The sequence below is a fragment of the Ochotona princeps genome, chromosome X (assembly GCF_030435755.1).
Source record: "Ochotona princeps isolate mOchPri1 chromosome X, mOchPri1.hap1, whole genome shotgun sequence".
NCBI lineage: Eukaryota > Metazoa > Chordata > Mammalia > Lagomorpha > Ochotonidae > Ochotona > Ochotona princeps.
Genome location: NC_080865.1, coordinates 26,140,730 through 26,162,480, shown reverse-complemented (window position 1 = coordinate 26,162,480; position 21,751 = coordinate 26,140,730). Strand labels below are relative to the sequence as shown.

At 42.8% G+C, this 21,751-nt stretch overlaps 1 protein-coding gene across 1 annotated transcript; it reads left to right on the top strand.

Annotated features, from left to right (window-relative positions):
* Positions 1 to 3,842: 3,842 nt before the first annotated feature.
* Positions 3,843 to 5,004, top strand: LOC101526816 (melanoma-associated antigen B1-like; the record flags this gene model as incomplete). Its single annotated transcript, XM_004587954.2, has 1 exon — positions 3,843 to 5,004. A coding segment is annotated over one exon (825 nt), but the record flags the coding sequence as incomplete, so codon positions are not given.
* Between the last annotated feature and the right edge of the window lie 16,747 nt (positions 5,005 to 21,751).

Below are 21,751 nucleotides of genomic sequence, written 5' to 3'. Positions count from 1 at the left end.
CAGCTCTGGCTGATTTGGCCGCTTGGGTGTGAATCAACGGACGGAAGATCTTCCTCTCTGTCTCTCGTCCTCTCTGCATATCTGATTTTTCAATAAAAATAAATCATTTTTTTAAAAAAAGTAATGTGACCTAGAATCTCACCTCACATCCAAACTATGGGGCAATATGATGAGATTACCAACGTCTGCAATGTTGAAGCCAGTATGAGCATAGAGTCCAGGCCAACAATGAACTGAAATCTTTGTATTGGGTTAGGAAGGTAATACAACATGGCATAAACTGAAACACAGTTGGAAGTATCACAGTGTATCACTATAATAAGTATATGAATGAACTCCTAACAACAATTAAGAGAGATCTCAGATACCACTATTAGGGATAATAATGAACCACTCGTTTTGTCCTTCAGATTTTTGCAGGTTTGAGCTGGGAAAACGAGAAATTCACATCAGAATAGTAAGCAATGCAGGGCCATCTAGCAGTGAACGCGATACTCTGAGGACTTAAAAGCTCGGCCTCACAGACTAAGACTCACTGTGTCTTGTCCTAGTGCCGCCCTGCGACCACAAACCCTCTCCCATATTCCTAGCTCCCAAGAGCAGTGAGCTGCAGTAGGCTGTAGGTACCAGTGGTCAGTTATGGTGTGTGGGAATATCACCGGCTGAGGGTCTGTAGCTGACACCTCTAGCATTGGGTTTGATCTCTATGGCGCAGAGAGGCTGGGGCTCGCCGTAACGGTAGTCAAAATAAGCCATTGGGGGGGCCTGAGGGTGTTACCCACACTCAGATTTGGACAACACAAAGCCGCACCCATGTGGTTCTGGAAGACGCCATGCACAGGTGCTGGGTTCACATTCATTGTCCTTTCTATTGTAAAGCCGCAAGGAAACAGATTTGGTTCTCATACTGCCTAGCTAGGTTCAGCAGCAAAAGGAACCATGTGGCCAGTGAGCAGTCAATAAAATGACTTGATTTTAATTACCTGAGGACACACCCCAAAGCTCCCAACCTTCCGGTCTCTCCCTGCTGCAAAGATACGTTCCACGTTCACGTCCACACGTTCTGGAGGGAGGCGTCATAGGGTGGGGGAGTGGCCGGAAGTAGACAACCCCAAGTTCCTTCCTGTCTTGAGCAAATTGGCGGGGAAGCTGGAGCCGGCGGGGAAGCTGGAGCCAGCGGGAAAAGTTTTATCAGGTATGTTGGCAGTAACCCAAGTTAAAATGGGAGGGGGAGGGCATATTGCCCCTAAAAACCACAATTCCTTGTCCCTGGAAAGGAAAAGATAATGCAGTTCCACTCAGGCGCCCGTGGCTGTCCTCCTGGCCTCCAGGGGGCTCTCCCAACATGCTGCGAGGCACAAAATATCCTCTCCCTTCCCTCCCACCATGGAGACTCACAACGTAAGGCTGTACTTGCAGCCGAGGGACTCAGGTCACCAAGGGGGACATCCTGGGCCCCATGTAGTTAAGGAGAGAAGCGCCCTGATTATTTCAGAATTGCAAGGACGCCATGGCACTAAATCCAAAATGGCAGATGGAGCGGGCGGGAATGAACCACAGCTGTAGCAATGCTGGAGGAGGGGCAGATGTTTCGCAACATAGCAATCTACCTCTGAAATTGGCCTGGGAGACTGGATGAGCCTGAAAATTCAGTTGCTACATTATTTCACCTTTTAAAGAGTCAGGGGGTGGGAGCTTTCTTCTAAAGGGCAGACAGCAGGTGAGCAAAGGATGTTTTCTGGTTCCTGGTGTCAGCGTGAGCACTTACTGCAGGCAAGACTGTCACTATGACAATCCAGACGCCTTGCAATCTTTCACTATTATCACCTGCAGAATCCCACACACATACACATCCAGCCCCACCACACTCCTTATTCCTCCTGAAGGCTTCTGCACAAGTGAAAGCTTTATACTAAGAATCACAGGGTAGACAAATGAACAATACTGGACCCATGCAGGGGTCAAGCAGGATCACAAATACCTTAACTTGCCCTTACATTTTTCAGTTTTGGAGACTCCAGACATGTGGGAGCAAAGAAGTTCATGCTCATTTTCTGAGGCTGTCTAGCAGGTAAGTGCTCGTTGTGAAATGCAAGGATAGCTGGCAAGAAAAGGCAGACATTCACCTTGAATGATGGCGAAACAGGAATCTGGCTGAAGAGTGAGTGAACACCAGGTCCTGAATAGACGGACCTGACGTGCCCCTCTCTCAGCTGCAAGCACACGTTCCAAGGCAAGTATATGAGGCTGAGGCTTCTCATCTCTGCACTTAAAGTTGATGGCGATTAAGAGCCTTCATGTGAGAGAAAAGCTTCCAGTCAATAGAATGGAGCACTTCTGGCTCTCATTGCAGATGACATGAGAAGCTTGAATGAGAATCCAACATGTTCTGAGCAAAAGTAGTAACAAAGAGGCTGGGATGATTGACTCAAACCACTTCTGACATCACTCTGTAGGCATACAAGATTTTAGATGTCTTACTATGGAATGCTGGATTGGATTAGATAACCCCAGCCATACCCTCAATGTAAAATGTTTTCTGAGTACATACTGACAGGGGACCAGTGTTGAATAACAAATTAACCTGACCACTTTTTTAACAACTTTTTGAAAGGCAGAGTTATAGAGATTAGGAGATATATACAAAGAGACATCTTGCATCTGTTGCTCTACTCCCCACATGGCTGTAATGGTCAGAACTGAACCATTCCGAAACTAGGAGCTAGGAGGCATCTCCAGGTCTCCCACATGGATACAGAGGCCTCAGGACTTGAGCTATCCTCTGCTGCTCTCCTAGGTCATAAGCAGGGAACTGGACTGAAAGTGGAGCAACCAAGACTTGAATGAATATTTGCCCATATGAAGTGCGTACTCAAAAGGAGAAGCTTAACGTACTAAGCTATGGTGCCAGCCTCAACCTGACTTTTGAAATACCAGCATCCCATATGAGCACCAGCTTGAGTCCTGGCTATTCTGCTTTCAATTCACCTCCCTCCTAATGTACCTAAGACAGCCGCAGGTGACAGCCCAATCTCTGGGTGCTGTACCCACCTGAAAGACCTGGATGAAGTTCTTGACTCTTGGCTTCAGCCTGCCAAGTCCCAGCTCTTGTAGGCATCTAAGTAGTAACCAGCAGATGCAATATTTTCTGTCACTGTGCAACTCTTCCTTCAGAATATATAGTGACAGAATTCTATCCCTAAATAAAGGGTGCCCTCTTTCCAGCTCCCATTATCACCCCAGTAAACCTCTGACTGCACTTTGATAGTGTAGGTTGACTTACTGTAACTTTGCTTACAGGTTTTTGAAGACATTGGCTGGTCAATATAAGAAGAGCCCCTAGGATTCCTAGAGCACAACTCACAAGGTAATCCGCTGGAGTATCCTTGGATGGAGTCAAGGTACTTTCTCCCTGATGAGAGACTTCGAGGCTCACATGGTATTATTCTTCCCCAAGCAGGAACCTGTGTTGCAAGCTGTGGTAACACGCCTGCCTACTGTAGCTGAGTGTGGTCATAACATCATAAGAAGAGCAGATGGAGCTCGCTACCCAGGAGAACCAGGAAACCTCCAGTCTGACCAACAACCCTACAGCTGCCCAGGCCAGTGGGACAATGGAAGAAGGGTCTCTCTATTCCACTAATTCATGCCCTGCTGGTGTGGGTGTTACACATGTGAGTGTTCCTGACCCAACCACTGATATAGGTGTAGAAGGTGGGGAAGATCCAAGTCCCTCCAAGGAGGCAGCTTCTGCTAATGTCTCAGTCACAGAACCTGTGTCTATGGAACTAACTCAGTTAGTGAGTACTCCTTCATGCTCCCCTGCACCCTGCAGTTCTAAGACAACCACCCGCACTACAGATGTCAGTGTTCCTGACCCAACCCCTGATGTAGGTGGGGTAAGTTGGGCAGGTGCAAGCCTCCTTGATGAGGCAGTTTCGGTTCAAGGGTCAATCAGCGATCCTTTGTCCAAAGACACCAGTCAGTTAGTGAAGTTACTCCTTGAGAAGCATAGGAGACAAGAGCCTGTTAGGCTGGCAGAAATGCTGAGGGTTATCCACAAAAAGTATGAGGAGAATTTCCCTGAAATCTTTAGAAGAGCTTCTGAGCTTCTTGAGCTGGTTTTTGGCCTTATGCTCAAGGAAGAGGAATGCTGTGGTCATTCATATGTCCTCATCAGTAAGCTAAGCCTCTCCTCTGAATGTTGTCTGTGTAGTAACAGTGAGCAGTCCAAGACAGGTCTTGTGATGCTGCTCCTGACTGTGATCTTTATGAAGGGCAACCGTGCCTCTGAGGAGGAGATGTGGTGCTTCCTGAACTCACTAGGAATATATGCAGGAATGAGGCACTTAATTTTGGGGGAGCCTCAGAACCTCATTACCAGAGAATTGGTGCATGAACAGTACCTCGAATACTCTCAGGTGCCTGATACTGACCCTCCAACTTATGAATTCCTGTGGGGTCCCAGAGCCTATGCTGAAACTACCAAGATGAAAGTCTTGGAATTTTTGGCCAAGCTCAATGATACTGTACCTCGTTGCTTTCCTCATCTATATGCCGAGGCGGTAAAAGATGAGCAAGAGAGAGCAAGACTGCAAGCTGAAGACAGGAATGTAATTATTGCTAGCTTCAGTGTAGATCCTAAAATCATGCCCCTTAGTTCCTAATGAAATCGAGGTACATTGTCACTTTAAGAGGCTAGTCAAATCTCTCAGCGCATCAAAGTTGTAGCGGCTGGAGGCAACAACATAATACATGTACTATTTTTCCTGTATTACATGAATAACCTGCAGTTATTTTTTGTTATCTTCATAATGTTATTCCTTTTAACTGAAAACTTATATTTGCTACACAATAGAAGTTTCCTCGTGTGATGGGTTACTTTATTGCTATTTGTCATGCTGCTAGTTTTGAACAAATAGAAAAGGCTTGAGTGTCATCTTATTTTAACTGTAGACTATGGCTATGTGGCAGTCGAATAATAATGTTCCTGACAATGTGAAAGTTCTACATGGTAAAACGTGGAGGAAAAAAGACTAAAAAGATATGTATGGTAAATTCTTTGTCATATTCTATGCAGTATTTCTTTAGTGTGAATAAAAGATATCTGAGTTATATTGATTGTTTCATAATGGCATTTGTTTTTTTCTGGTTACTGTATAGGTATTCTGCATGTAAAAAATCTGGGTGGTAGATTTTCCTCAGTTTATCATAGTATGAAATGTGGTCAGAAGTTCATCAAAAAGAATTTTAAAGCAAGGTTGCTAAAAATTCAAGACACATCCAAGAACCTAGGTATGCTCAAATGCTTGTAAGACATCTGAAAATAATCGGGATACATAATTGCAAGACATAATATGTTGTAAAAGTAATGATAGAATTCCATTTTTAAACACTCAGTATTTCCTCTCAACATGTCATATATTTTGGAGCACATAGCCAGCATTCCTACAACAGGCCTTAGCAAGATCACTGTAAAGAAAAATAGCTGGAATTGTGTGTTTTGTGGGTTTGTAATTGTCAGAGCAGGGGCTAGAGCCCATATTCTTCCAGTGTCCTCACAGACCTGGTGTATTTCACTGCTCCAAAATGGGTGATAAAAAGGACCCTGTATCCAAAGCATATTTGGAACACACATACAGTAGCAGTAATGTTTAGTACATGAGCAGTTCAAGATGAAGAAAAATAACTTGTGCAATATCAAAATATCAGATAATATAAAAGATCAAGAGCGTACAATATCACCTTGCCCTATCATATTACTATCAAAACAGTGACTACCATGATCCTTAGCAAGTCCTAGACAAAGCTGTATGGTAGGAATCCCTTTAAGGTTTTAATGGACACAAGAGCCCAGATCTGAAGTTGTCATCCAGAGGTCAGTAGTGTTGTGGGAATCTCATCCTTGGACAAACACCAAGGGGATGACTGAATGATGAACTGCCCTACCCAGAAAAGTAGGAGCCCTGTAATACATATGTCCTTTAAAATATATTTGAAAGGCTAAGTTAGAGATAATAAGAACCAGAGCATGTGAGTGAGCAAGTGAGAGCAAGCTTCTATCAGCTGGTTCAGTCACCAAATTGGCAGGGATGGTCCAAGCTGAAGCCAGATGCTTTGTTAAGCTCTCCCAGAGGGGTTCAGGATGCAAATATTTGGGCCATGTTTTGCTGCTTTTCCAGGTGCGTTTGTAGGGAGATGCAAAAGAAATGGAGCAGCTAGGACTCTCAAAGTTGTACTCTGTAGAAATGCCAGAACCCCAGGAATGACATACCTTGCTATGCCACAACACTGGCCTCCTGCATCTTGTTTTTCACCTTGGATGTCATAGGTAGAGAAGTTATAATTTCTTCTGAAACCCCACTCGTGTCTCAGGGAGGCAAGCACATTGACCTAATGATAGTAAGTTGAATTGTGCCCAACTATAGCATCATAACAGGCTTTAAGGTGATTTAAGGTGAAGATGCTGAGTGATTATCGTGCTCCCTGTTAAAGAGGGGGCCACGACAAGGTGCCAGGCAGGGGTAGCCAAGGAGTCGCACTATGTTTTCTTCCTCTGGTCTCTCACTAATGCAAACATTTTCGTAAAATATCAGCAGACTACAGAAGGTGCCCCACATTCCATAGAGTCAAGGCTAGAAATGTAGGATTGAATGAAACAACAACAGTTCTATCATAGTCCATTGAATTCTAACTTTCTGTCATACCTCAAAAGACCCCAAATCCTAGTGAGATGTAGCTCCTTTTGCCTCCTAATTGAGAGATTTCATGAAGGTGATGATTCTATCCCTAGAGTGAGTCTGGGTGATAAGAGGTTGGAACTGTGATCTGCTCAGTGATCAACATGAGGATCCTGAGTAATGTGACTGGAGCCCACTCAATCCAGAACAGTGGAAACAGTGCTGTGTTGCTGATGTCAGTCTGAGAGGCCCAGGGCACAGCTCTCTTGTCAGAGTGACCCTTCTTTCCTACTAGGAGAAGTTGGGGTCTTTGTGTAACTTGAAAAGCACTCTTCAGCAGAGAAAGCAAAACTAGTCCCAAACAGGAGTCAAACTGATAACCCCAAATTAGGCCCACGCTACCCCTCCTGCAATAAAGAGGCCACACAGAGTCCTGCCACAGATGTCTCCAACAGGAAACCTGGGAGTGAGTGTATCAGTCCCACTCAGTTTCTTTTAAGACATGTAAAGGAGTTGTGGCACTTGGTCTAAGAGGTCAACCTCAGTTTACAAGGATAAACTTCAGATCATTCCAAGAGTCCAGGTAAAGACCCCATGGACTAAGGCAACCACACAAATAATAAAAGTTGGGCCATCACACAAGTAATTACTACTGCCATCCCAGCTTGATTACAGGGAGCTGTGCCCCGATGAAGCAACCCTTGCACCCTTTTAGGTGAGCTCAGGGAATCTAAAGTCATCAAGTAGTCATTTGGGTCAACAGAATATTCAGTGCCACATCATAGAGGGAGGACTGAGGAAAACACGTGAAGTCTTATAGAAAGCCCCAAGCTGTGGTAAGAATATTGGTTCCTCACTTCCAGCCTTAGTAGACACAGCTCAAAAGCAGGAGTTGTCCACATTTTGAATGAGTAATAAAGCAGAATACAGTGGTCAAAGGCATTCTCAGTAAGAGGGCATTCCTAATGACTCTGCTTTGAAGGCATTCCACAACATGTTTTAAATTTAATAACTAAAATCAGAGTATTGGGAGGTTGGCTCTAATGGGAGTCATTAGACTCAAAAACTACTTTTATAAATGGATTAGTATAGTTTTCTCAGAAGGAAATTCATTATTGTGAGAAAGTATTCTTTACAAAAATTATTTTGTCTCACTCTCTTGATCTCACACTCTCCCTCTCCATGTATTTCCCCTTTCAGCTTTTCAAGTAAATAATCCAAAACATATTCTTAAAAATTAATTAGAACAGGGCCCGGCACAATAGCCTAGTGGTTAAATCCTTGCCTTGCATGCACCAGGATCCCATCTGGGCAGAGGTTTATATCCCAGCTGCTCCACTTCCCATCCAGCTCCCTGCTTGTGGCCTGGGAAAGCAGTGGAGGATGGCCCAAAGCCTTGGGACCCTTGTGCAAGAAGCAGTGCAGCTGAGAAGCCAATCAGTGCTCTGACCTGGGATGCCACCATTGCAAGCAGAAGCTTAATACCCTGTATCACAATGCTATCTCCAGAAGCAATGTTGATGAAGTAAGAATTTCAAGAGAAATATTTAAAAAGTAAAAGTGCTGAGGTCAATATATGGAAGCAAGATTTCGCTAACTTTCAGTTTGTTCTTTTGTAAAACAGTTATATACATACACACATTAAGATATGTCTATAATATTTGGATTTACCTAGTTGTCTAAGAATTTAGGAGAAATTAAATAATACTAAGTTAGATACCATTATGGTCTTTGATTTGATACCTTCACCAATGTAAGTTTCTCACTTTAGGAGGCAGGGAGGTTTGAAATCAAGGCAGCAGTCAATCTGGTGTTGCTGTGGGCACACTGCCATGTTTGCAGATGGTGGGTTCGCATGGCATCCTCACATAGCAGAGTTCAAAGAAAATGGAGAACACAGTTTTATGTCCCTACAAGTGTACTACTGTCAACTCTAAGCTTCCATCCTTGTGATATAATCATTTCAAAAACCTTATTTCTTAATACTTTTATGTTAAAAAGAACAGGGGAGAGCAAAACAAGGATAACAGAGGAGATTTTAACCTCTAATAGTTACAGCTACAACAAATACAGCCTGACTCCTATAGGACAAAAAGTAAAACATGAAAGTTCACACCGAAGAGCTGCGTGCCTCAGGTCCTTTTAACCAGTATGATATCTGGCTTTCAGCAAATATAATAAGGTATATATATATAAAAAAACACAAGAGTTTGAAGAAAAAGACCAAGAATCAAACCAGAAAGCACTCGTTAGGGAATTAAGAAGTTGTTAATTAGGATAGATATGATAAGTCTGTTAAGGGCTATCATAGATAAAATGAACAGACCAAAAAGCTGGCACTGGGGGCAGGTGGCACATGCAAGAACCGGGTCTGATGCAGACCTGGAAGTGGTCCACAGGGGTCTCCCCCGCTAAGCCATAACATCCACCAGTACAAGCCTGGTCTGGGTGTGGGCAGGACCAGGCATAGCATCCTGCCAGCTCAAGCAGAACTGGAACTGGGGCTGGCTCGGCTTGACAGGGCTAGGCTGGGCTGGGCTGGGCTACAGCATCCATTAGCACATATGGGGGCCAGGTCTGCATGCAGCCCTGGTTGGGATTTTGGAGGGTCTCCCCGGCCAGGCCGCCAAACCCTCTGGCACACGTGAGGCTGGGTCTGCAAGTGGGCCAGGCTGGGCTGGGCAGCAGTGCCCACTGGTACATTTGAGAGCTAGATCTGGGGGCCAACCCATTAGGGGTCAGTCTGATGGGTACACTCCACTCAACTCCTAACCTCAGGGCACATCACATGCATGTCTAGTTTGGCCTCAGAGCACATAGTATAGGACTGTAGTTTATCCGTTGCTGACTCTGTGTAAGGAGAAACAACATCCTGGGATGTACATGAAAGACAGGTCAGCTGACCTCTCTGGTTCAACAGAAGATTTTGAGTATCTTATAAAAAGATGCAAAGAAAATCATGAAGAACAATGCTACAGGGAGATTTTCCCACCAAGCTTCTAAGGCTATGGACATAGCAAAACAAAAACAGCCAGCAAGTATTGGAAGTGGTATCTCATATATGGCGTAGTGAAACCAACACTATCTCAGAACAATCTAGACTACTCAAGAAACACCCTCAGAACATTCTTCTCCCCATAAGGGTCCCTGAAATGAAACTAGGGGGCCATTGCGTCCCCCTGGCACTAATATGATCTAACAGCAAGGAGTGACACATTTCCTCCTCCTTCCCATGGCCACAGAATGGGGTGGGGGGACGGGGCTTTTTCCTCTTAGTCCATTCCCATCCCACCCAGAGACCTGCATGGTCTGCAATCCCTTTGCTTATAGTAACATTTTAAAATGTACTTTAATAAGAGGAAAATGTGTTTTGAGGGAAAAAGTAAAAAAAAAAAAAAGAATACTACTTTTTTTTTTAAATTTTGAGATGGAATTTTATTCTTTTTATTCACTGAGTAGTATTCCATGGAGTACATGTGTTACAGTTTCTTTATCCACTCCTCCTTTGATGGGCATCTGGGTTGTGCTCAGTGAAATAAGACAATTGCAAAAGGATTAATGTCACAGATTCTCTCTGTTATGAGGCAACATTTATGCAAGATATAAAATGGGTACATATCTAGGTAAGCATGTACATACATTCATTGCCATAGATGAACTGTATAATGCAGACTAGCAACCCGGGAAGTAAAGATACATGTAGTATGCATCTCTACTCCTGAATAAAAGGAGGACTCACAATGAGTCTGTTAAATATACCTTGACAATTTGATTCTAGATTTTCTATCGTTGCCTATACAATGCCACGATACACTTAAATAGTACAATATTTAAAACGTCCTTCGGGACCAGGGAGGAGAGCTTTCTCTGGTCCGAGCCTGGCTCCACCTCTGGACCCCCGCCCTCCCTCGCAATGACCATCGGGATCGCTCCGAAAACCCCTCATAGCAAACAATCATACAAACTAAAAAACCTAAAATAAATAGACAAACAACAAAGAGTAGAGCTTAGAATCTGACAGGAAAGAGCTGGCATGGATTGGCTCATGCCTCGCTGGGTGGGACACAAAGATTAGTCACTCCTCACCATGGTGTTGAGGATTTTCCTGCACACCCCCCCAAAAAAAAATGTTCTGCACCTTAAATGTCGACAAATGTCTTGTTAGAGTTACAAGCCAGTCTACATTATCCTAAAATCTGCCAAGATCAGCAAAATTATACTTCAACACAACAAATGGCTAAGTACGAAAATGAAATAGACACGAGACAGCTGAATGGTACCTTATAGCCATTTTAAGGTATATAGCAGCCGGTCCTGTATATAAACTAAAATTGAAATGTCAATGAGCTAATCATAGGTTGTGGTTAAGAACTTGCTTTTTTTTTTTTTTTTTTTACATACTGGTTACTCAAAACCATGTCAATTCCATAATGTTGCGAATTGCTGTTGATGTTATATTGGGACTCTTAATTGACTGGGATGATATTCTACCAGCTCTAACTTCGGACCAGAAATGGTCTCCCCAAGAAACTGTTCAACCCATCTGGACAATAAGTAGCTGGACTCCATGCTATATATATATATAGTATATATATATATACACTCCATATATATTCCCTTATAATATATAGGGTGAAGCAAAAGCAGTGCCTGGTGAGAAATGTATATACTGAAGGCATGCATTAGAATAAAATGAATAACAAATTTACTAAGCTAAATTTCTACCTTAGAAAAATAAAATACTAAATTTAAAGTAAGTAAGAATAAAAATTACAGTAGAAATCAACAAACTTGAAAACATCATTAGTGAAAATTAATGACAAGATTTATATTGCTATAATTAATGAAATAAAGCTATAGTCACATTAACCAATAGAAAATGAAGAATATGCTAATACAAAAATGTGGTGAATTTCTAATGATTTCATAGACACAAAGAGGTTAAAAAAAAGAATGTTTTTCCTGATTTGAACTGTACACAGTACATAAATATATTGAGGCATTATATGGTACAAACTGTGTGTACTCTTTTCACATATCACAAGCTGAGAGAGAGAAACATAAAAATGAACTCTGACCTGCTGCTTCTCCCCCCAAATACCCAAAATAACCAGGAGTATGCTGTAGACAGAGCTGAGAACTCAGAAAATACAGGCCCCTTTGAGGATGGCAGTTTTAGAACATTTAGAGAAATGGTATGAACATCTCTATGTTCAGAAATTTTGCAACTGAAATGAAATGAACCAATTCTATCCCTTGAAAGATGAAACATTCCAAAGCTCACACATGACAGATTACCTGAATAGTCTCATGTCTATGAAAATAAACGGAATCAATAATTAAAAGAAAAAACAACAGTCCCAGTTGGGCTCACTGGTGAGATTTATGAATGTTTAGAAAGAAATGATGCTAATGCTCTAAACATAATCACAGACTAGAGGCTTAACAACATATACCAGAAAGTAATGGCAAATTAATCAACAATGACATACCACAAAATACCTACTGGTACAGCTAAAGTGCAGAACACAGAGAACAGCAAGATACTAGAGACAATATAGATGAAAAGAATGTCTGATGAAGTGCTGACATAATTTTTTAAAAAAAAGCTACATGGAGTATTTTGCCTTGTGGTTAAGAAACCTGTACCTACACTGGATATCTTACCTACATTTAACTAATTTACCCTGGAGCCTGACTACAACTTCCTATTAATGCAGAGCGTGGGAGTACACAGCCATGGTCCAAGCAGCTGGGTTCCTGCCACCCTCAAAGGGGCTAGTATTGTTTTCTGAGCTCCCAGCTGTTTCTACAGTTTACTCCTGGCTATCTTGGTTACTTGGGTATAAAACCAGAAGATGAGAGTTTCCCTGCCTGTGCACCTCTCAGTTAAACAAAACCTTTTCCCCCCAAATCATACAGCTTCATTGGAATTAGCTTGCAGAATCTTACTGAACTGTATGCATCTTGATAATACATTCCAAAAATTACTTTGTTTACCCAAATAATTGAAAATTATGCTGACAAAATAACTTGGCATAAATGTTCATAGCAGCTTCATTCAAAAGTGTTAAAACTTCAAGAAAGCTAATGCCCTTCTGCAGTAGACTAGATAAATAAAGTATGCTACATCCAGATAGCACAATAGTATTTAGCAACAAAAATAAATGACTTATTCAGCCATGAAAAGCCATTAAAAGGGCCAGGTATCCCAGCAGGTTAGATCATTGCTTGGAATACCTGTCTCCTATATCACAGTGCCACTTTGCATCCTGGCTACCCCTTTACAGATCCAGATTCCAGCTTCTTGCTAAGACACCTAAGAAGATATAGAATGATGATACAAGTGCTTGTGTCCCTGCCATCCACCTAGGTAACCTTAATGCAGTTTCAGGTTCCTAATATCTTCCTGGTCCAGTCCCAGTTGATACAAGCATTAGGGAATGACCAAGAACCACCCAGGACTCTGCCAACAAGAACATCATCACCAGCAGATTGGCATTGTAACAGAGGGGTTAAGCTTCAGCTTAAAACATTAGTGCCCTACTTGACATACTGGTATGAACCCTGACTGCTTTACTTCCAATACAGATGTCTATTAATGAGCCTTGGAAGGCAGCAGATGGCCCAGGTACATTGAGTCCTTGCCACACATGTGGGAGACCACGATGTAGTTCTCAGCTCTTGTGTTTGGCTTCACCTACATTCTGGCTATTATAAATATTTGGAGGGGTTAACCAGTAAATGAAAGACATCCCCTTTCTTCTTTCCTAATCTTTTTTCCCTTCTGCCTTTCAAATAAAAATAAAAGGAACTGGGAGCTCAGAAATAATACTGGCTCCTTTCAGGGTGGCAAGAGCCCAGGTACTTGGACCATCACTGTACAGTACCAGGGTCTGCATTAATAAGAAGTTGGAGCAAGCTCTAGGGTTGGGAATGAGGTATACAGTGTAGGTACGGATTCTTAACCTGCTGTATCAGCGAGCCACTCAATCTTATACTGTGTACCTTTCAAACTCTAAGCCAAATCGAATCTTCTTCCTAAGTAGACTGTCCAACATTTTAAATAGTAATGAATATGTAGCTAAACATTCAGTAGAAGTAGTCCTTTCTGCTTATCAGGCTTTACGGTTTTACCTATATGGGATCCTGTACAAGGCAAAATAATGAAGACAACTGAAAAGACAAGAGGTTCAGGGATGCAAGAAGGGGTATATAGGGAAAGCATGAGATTTTTAATGCAGTGAAACTAACTTGTGATGAAATCATGTCACATGTTTAAAGCCCCCAGAATGCATCACAGAAAAGGTAAGCCCTAACTTCAACTAAAAACCTAACTTAAGCATAATTTAGTATTATTGCTTCATGAATTATGACCTGTACACCACACTAAACACAATGCATTAATAGGAGAAATTCTATGTGTGAAGGAATGGCAGTGTAAGTAAACTCTATACTTGTTGCCCAATTTTTCTCTCAATTTGAAACTGCTGCAAGTCCAAAGTCTATGAAGAAAAATATCCTCCTGATTTCCATGTTTGAGTAGCTTCAGTTTCACTGGATAATTCATGAAAATCTGCATTTGTACATTTGGATTTTTAAATTAATTTTGTCTTTTGACATCTAAATAAAGCTGTTCTGTCACTCACAACTAAATATGTCCAAGCCTCTTCTGCCATTAACAAATAAAAGACAAAAATACTACCTGGGTCCTGAAACCTCCTATAATAATTATCATTTTCTGTTCTAAATATAATCTTACAATCTTTAGCATAATATGTATAAACAAAATACATTGATGTTAAGTTATAGAACACTGTTACATTTGACTTGCAAAAAATAACATTACACATAAAATTATATTGACTCTATTGTTAGTAATAGTCCAAGTAGTACTCAAATTGGTATTTATCTTCAATAGGTTAGAAAAAAAAATTCTTAGGGTCCAGCGCTGTAGCCTAGTGGCTAAAGTCCTCACCTTGCACAAGCCAGGAACCCATATGGCCATCGCCTCATATTCCAGCAGGCCCACTTCCCATCTAGCTCCCTGCTTGTGGCCTGGGAAAGCAGTCAAGGATGACTCAAGGTCTTGGGATCCTACACCCACGTGGGAGGCCTGGAACAAGCTCCTGGCTCCTGGGTTTGGATCAGTTCAGCTCCGGCTGTTGCGGACACTTCCAGAGTTAATCAGTGGATGGAAGATATTCCTCTTTGTCCCTCCTCCTGTCTGTATCTCTGACTTTCCAATTAAAAAATAAATGTTAATAATAATAAAAGAAAAATGCTTAAAGCATCTAGCAATTTAAGAACCTTGAGAATGAACAACATATTAAGTATAAAGGAGAATATAGGAAATAAAGGAAATGCAAACGGGATGAATTAAAAAATAGTAGAGCCAACTGCTAAAGGCTTAATGTTACCAGCTACCAATGAAAGAAGAAATAAATGAAAGTAGAAAAAAAAACATTGTAAAGTTGTAGGTATAGAAGGAATCTGATGCCATTAAAGGGAAATTATAAGTAAGTATTACCTATGTCACACTGTGGGTCAGGTGCCACCTGAAAGAAAGGCATCCGATATTGGTGTGCTGGTTCAAGACATGGATGTGCTATTTCCAATACAGTTCCTTGCCAATGTGCCTGGAAAGGCAGCTGAAGATGGTCCAAGCACCTTTGTCCTTTATACCCTCATGGAAAACCTGGATTCCCAAGTTTACCCTGGCCCAGCCTCATCCATCCATTGTGGCTATCTAGGATGTGAACTAGTAGATGGAAGATAATTCTGTCTCGTTTCCTCTTTTTCTGTCACACTGCATTCCAAATAATAAATCTATTTTAAAAAGGGGAGAGGAATATGGAAAGATAAAAGAAAAAAAAGTACTACCAAAAGAATGTTGGTAAAAGACTCATAACAATTTCAGAATCAAAGTGTTTCCTTCCTAAAGCTCCTAGTATATTAATGGATAAGGATGATGGCTGTTGACTTTACCTCAAAGGAGACAACACACATAATTCTTGTACTAATAGAAGCATACAAGATCATATCAGGAAAATGTTTGCCAATAAACAGATGAGTAAATCTTAATGTGAGGAAGATTCTACTTAGACAACTGATCTCAGCATAGTCCAGCATGCCTCTGCATCCAGACCAAAGATGGACTCCAAGTGAAAGTGTTGAAAACATCCTGACAGTAGGATGCTAGACTCTGCCACTGTCCATGCCTACACTGTCAGGAAATACCTCAATAACAAAATGACAGACTTACGACTATTGATGAAGGACTACTCATTGTAACGCTAGAGGGGAAATCGTTGGAGAGAGGGGACTTATGAGGTAAATGCGAAATCCCAGAGCCTATGGAACTGTATCATGAAATAATCTTAAAAAAAAACCACCAATCTGGGATAATTTGGTTCATTAGCCTATCATCTGAATTGTTCCATTGATTTATGTTTATATGTATGTATGTATTTTCAAAGATTTAGTTGTTTTCATTGGAAAGGCATATTTACCGAGAGAAGAAACACAGAGAAAGATTTTCTATCTGTTGGTTCACTCTCCAAATGATCACAGTGGCCAAAGCTGAGCTGACCCAAAGCCAAGAACCCAGATCCAGGAGCTCCTTCAGGGACTTCCATGTGGATGCAGGGCCCCAAGGCTTTAGGACATTCTCCACTGCTATTGAGGCCTTGAGCAAGGACCTGGATGGAAAGTGGAGCATCCAGGAAATGAACCACAGTCCATATGGGATACTGACACTTGGCGGTGAATGATTAACCAATTGAGCCATCGCACCACTTCTTATTTGAAAGCAGAGGGCCTGGCGGCGTAGCCTAGCTGCTTAGGTCCTTCCCTTACATGTGCCAGGATCTCATATGGGTGCTGGTTCTAATCATAGCAGCACTACTTCCCATCCAGCTCCCTGCTTGTGGCATAGAAAAGCAGAGGAGGATGATCCAAAGCTTTAGGAAGCTGTACCTGCAGCTAGAAGAGACTCCTGGCTTCGCATTGGGGAAGCTTCAGCTGTTGCAGCTGCTTGGGGAGCAAATCATCAGATGGCAGATCTTCCTCTCCGTCCCTCCTCCTCTCTACATATATATCTGACATTCCAATAAAAATAAATAATTCTTTAAAAGGAAAAAAAAAAGAAAGGCAGAGCTACAGAGAGTGGGAGAGATGGAGACATTCCAACAACTGACTGCAATGACTGGAGCTGAGCTCATCTGAAGCCAGGAATCAGAAACTTCTTCTGGTCTCCCATGGGGGTTCAGGCACCCATGAAAATGGATCATCAATAGGGAGCTGGAACAGAAATGGAGCAGCCAGGACACTAATTAGTGCCCCTACTGGATGCTGATCCTACAGTAGAGGTTTAGCCTACTACAACACAGCCTTGGCACCTAATTATTTTAAAATTTCACTTATCTTTCTTTGTTAGAATGTCTTTCTTTGTATTACAGAGACAGGGCATGTGACACCAACTCCCAGCCACTGGTTCTCTCTCCAAATGGCCACAGCTAAAGGGCACTGGTCAGGCCAGATCCAGGAGTGGAGAATTCATTCCTGCTCTCAAGCAGGGATGGCCTTCAGCCTAACTACTTGTGCCATCCCATGCTGCCATGATGCCATGGTATGCATGAGCAGGAATTTGAAGCAGAATAACCAGGAATTCAACCCAGGTACTTTGATTTGGTACTTCGATGCATTTCAAGCAGTATTTTCAATCACAATGCCAAATGCCTTTCAGTGATACTTTCATAATAAAAAATAACTTTACTACCGACATTATGCCTCAATATAAGAACACCTAAGGAAAATGTGCCAACTTTACCATAAAAGTTTATAAACAGAAACTTCCAATAGAAACTGAAACTCTAGCCCAAATTCAAGACACCAAGAAAATAAAATCAGCCAGTTTTGGAGACCTATGAAGAAAAGGTTAATCACCATCTCATGTAAACTCTTGCAAACTACAAAAAAGTTTGCAAATTACTAATCGTTTTGACAGATTACACACAATAACTAGAAAATAATGCCTCCAATCAAATGACACTTTAGAGGGACTGGCATTGTGCTAATACCATCCCATATCAGAGAGATTGTCGCCATTCTGGTTGCTTTCCTACCAAACCAATTCCTTGCTAGTTTTCCTGGGAAGGCAGCAGAGAATGGCTGAGTGTGTGAGACAAGGCTGGTACTCTGGCCTCCTGCTCTGGCCTGGGGAATGAACCAACAGGTGGTCAGTCATTCAATCAGTCTTTGCCTTCCTTTTTCCCTCTCTTTCTCGCTCCCTCTCTATCTCCCTATCTCCCTCCCTCCTTGCCCCCCTGCCTCCCTCTCTCCCTTCCTCCCCTCCACCACGCACATAAGCACACATAACAAAATAATTATATTTTAAAAAACACATAAGTCCACTTAAATAGAAGCAAAATTTCCTAAGCAAATGTGTAGGTTATATGCAGCAGTTAATTAATGGAGCAATAGTTTGAAGGAACGGAAAAGAACAAAATCATTTTAGAAAACACTGTGACCTGGATATCACTATTTTCCCCCAAAAAAAGGTAAGTGCTCAACTGCAGTAGGAAAGTAACATCACTTAAAGAAACTTAAAACCAGTTCATGATAATAATTGCTAACAAACACACTAGTGGAGAATTCCTATACAAAAGGAAAGATTCCATCGTAAATAAGATTGAAATCCTGATGTGTTCCAGCAAAATGATGTCCTGAAATTGGATAGCATCATGGAAAAGGAAATGATCCACACAGAGAAAAATACTTACCACATGTCGCTCCTCATGCAGAAGCAAAGAACTTGACTTAAATACAAGAGGCTCGGAAATGTATGCAGGAGATGGACAACGACAAAGGGGGTAGTCACAGAAATGACTACAAAGACACAGAGCACCAAAGAATCCTGCTGTTTTACAACAGTGTGATGGCTATAGTTTACAATAAGCTATTATATGTTTTATGAAGCACTAGAAGAGAGGAGGTTCCACATTCCAACCGTAACAAAATACAGAAGAGATGCAAATGCTCATCTCCTTGATTTGGTCAGTCAATGCTCTAAGTATCAGCTTAATTACTGTTTATTAATGTTTGAGAAAAAAGAAACAGTTCTTTTGTAGGAGCAAGAGAAGGATAACAATACTCTCAAAACAAGAAAAAAACAAAACTCCAAATGATAGTTTATTTGTAGTTGGAAGCTCCAGGAGTGTGTGGAGGCCTAACCTGAAGGGAAGCCAGGTTTGTACCCTTCAGAATCAGCTGGAGGAAAATTTTAAAGGAATGAGTTTTCCTCTGTTGTGCCTTGGGACATGGATTTCTACTGCTTCAATGACGCACCCTGAGACAGTGACTGAAGCCGCACACACCAGTCCTGCCTGGTAATATCAAAGCTGCAAACCACGTGGGTCAGCAGAAGTAGGAGTCCACAGAGCGTGTTAATAACCACTTAGGCCTGCTTAAGTGAGGACTGGCTGTGATTTGTTACCATCTGAAAAGAAGATCTAGCATAGAAAGAGTTACGGCACCAAACGTTACAGTCAGCTGCATACAGTACAAGTAGAATTACTCTCTCTGAAAGATCTGAATACAGACAGCAATGTCAACGGGAGGACCCAGATACCACTTGTCAGAATACAAGGAGACCCCTTGCTTACCCCTTGGGAGTTAGGCTGGCTGCAGTGGTAGGAAAGGGATTGACTCATATCTAAAAAGGCCATTCTAGAAGTCAGCCTGAGAGCCTCGAGTACTCAAGAGACTCCACATCTCCAAAAGCCAAATTCCACAACATCTTCTTCTCTGCCAAGCGGAAGTGGCACTTACCTAGATCTGCCAGGTCTGGTGAGCCCCACACGAGAAGGGTGAGATGAGGTACACCTGGACTTCACAGCAGGTGCCTTTGCTAAGGAAGGTGTTGGGTCGAGGCTTGGCTTGCAGTTAGCAGAGACACTGGTCCTCACCAAGTACAAGGAGTCAAGATGCAACAGCACCCGAGCACTGAGGCTACTATTCACACGTGGTGGTGGAGCAAGCAAAGCTGCCAACGCCTCCCAGGCCTGGGAGGACCCAGGTATGGGTGTGAGACCCAGACTCTATTTTTTGTTCTATTCCAGACATGCACAGAAACACAGCACTGGTTTTCATCCAAGCTGATTAGGCTCTGCTGTGTCGTGAGCCTCAGAGCCAGCCAACACGACATAAAAACACTTTGCATGAATTTCCTCGGACCAGCTCCCAGGAGCACTGCCTGGCCAGTATCTTGTGTCCTCCACAAAGCAAAGGCTCCAGAGCCCTGCCCTCCTTGGCTGGTGGGAGGAGCCACTGGGCGTAGCCAGAAGAGGGCAGCCCCAACTTCCACACTGATGGCTGTTGGTTTTTAGCCATCCAATGGAGGTGAGGGGGCATCAGACATCTTCTCAGGTGTGTTTTCGGGTAATCAGAACTGTATGTGAGCAAACATCGCACTGAAAGCACAGCTCCCTGTCCCTACAGAGAGGGTGAAACAGTTCCCTTCTCCCATCCCTGGAACGTGATTTCTCCATTCCCAGACTCAGTCATGAGGCCAGAAGTCCTCCGTTACTTTCTACCATGTAGTCTCAGGTAACTGTTGTCTTTCTGGGTGATGGAACGGCACTCAAGTGAGGGAGATCCCCATCTAGTCTACTGAGGAAGGCCTGGGGAAGATGGGAAAGTGTAGGGGACTCCGTGGCACCAGGCCACAATAGGAGACAAAAGGGGAGGTAGGGAAGCTGCAGAAGCGTCTACCATGACAACAAGAAGAGAGGAGTGTTGTGTGTGTGTGTGTCGAGCACACAAGGGACAACACAGAAATGTACCTCTGAAATGGGCTTTCTGGAACACTTTAGGGCTCACACTCCTTCCCTTTGACATTAAGAGGGTCAGCAACAGGGGACCTTGATGTGAGGAGAAAGCCTGCATGCAGCAAAAGGGACACCTCTGGCTTTCACTGTAGACCAGCTGAGCAGCTTGACTGAGAAATGAAAACACCAATATATTCATGGAAAATAGCCCCAAATGGGCCACGAGCCATGGGTAAGATGCCTTCCTACTTCACACCAGTGACACAGGATGTCTCAAATGTTTACTACAGGGGAGCAGAAAGGATTTGACATATAGGCATTACTGAAGATTAAAGCAATGCTGATTATACAATGAAAGAACTCTGAATCCTTAATACAGGGGCTCCTACTGCCAGCTCGTATTGTCACCTTAGTAAATAACCAACTGGCCTTTGATGCTATAGTGTATGACTCAAGCTAACCCTGTCCTCACAGATGTTAAGACACATCATTGCCTGGAGCCCTGCAATCAGTGTTCACTTGCTGTCATTCCCCTCCCCGCCCCCTACTCCACAACTTACAGGTGCCTGCCTTACTAGCTCTGCTGCCAACCCTCCCACCTTCTGTGGCTGATTACAGTTATTATACCACAAGTGCCAACAGACCTGTAGTGTGACCCAGGGTCCCATGGCTGCCCAAGCCATTGGGACAGAGGAAGAAGACTCTGCGTCTTCCTCTACTCTTTCCTCTCCTGCTGGTGCAGATGCTCCCCTAAGCTCTCCAGAATCCTGCATTTCCCAGGGGACACAGGAAGCTTGGGCATCTGGTTCTGCTGATGCAGATATTTCCAATTCAAACTCTGATATAGGTATGGGAGGTGGGGCAAGTTCAAGTCGCCCCAGTGAGGTAGATGTCAGAGATTCCCTTGCTAGGAAGATGCATCAACTGCTACAAGTCCTCCTGGAGAAGTATAATAAGCAAGAGCCATTTGCAGGCAGACATGCTGAAGGTTGTCAGCACAAACTACTAGAAGCATTTCCCTGAGATCTGCAGGAGAACCTGTGAGTGTGTTGATTTGGCCTATGGCCTTGACATGAAGGAAGGCAACCCCAGTAGTCACACCTATATCCTTGTCAGCAAGCTAGGCCTCTATACTGAGAGTAGTCTGCATGACAACAGGGGCATACCTAAGACAGGTTTCATGATGACCCTCCTGCATGTGATCTTTATGAGGGGCAACCATGCCACTAAGGAGGAGATGTG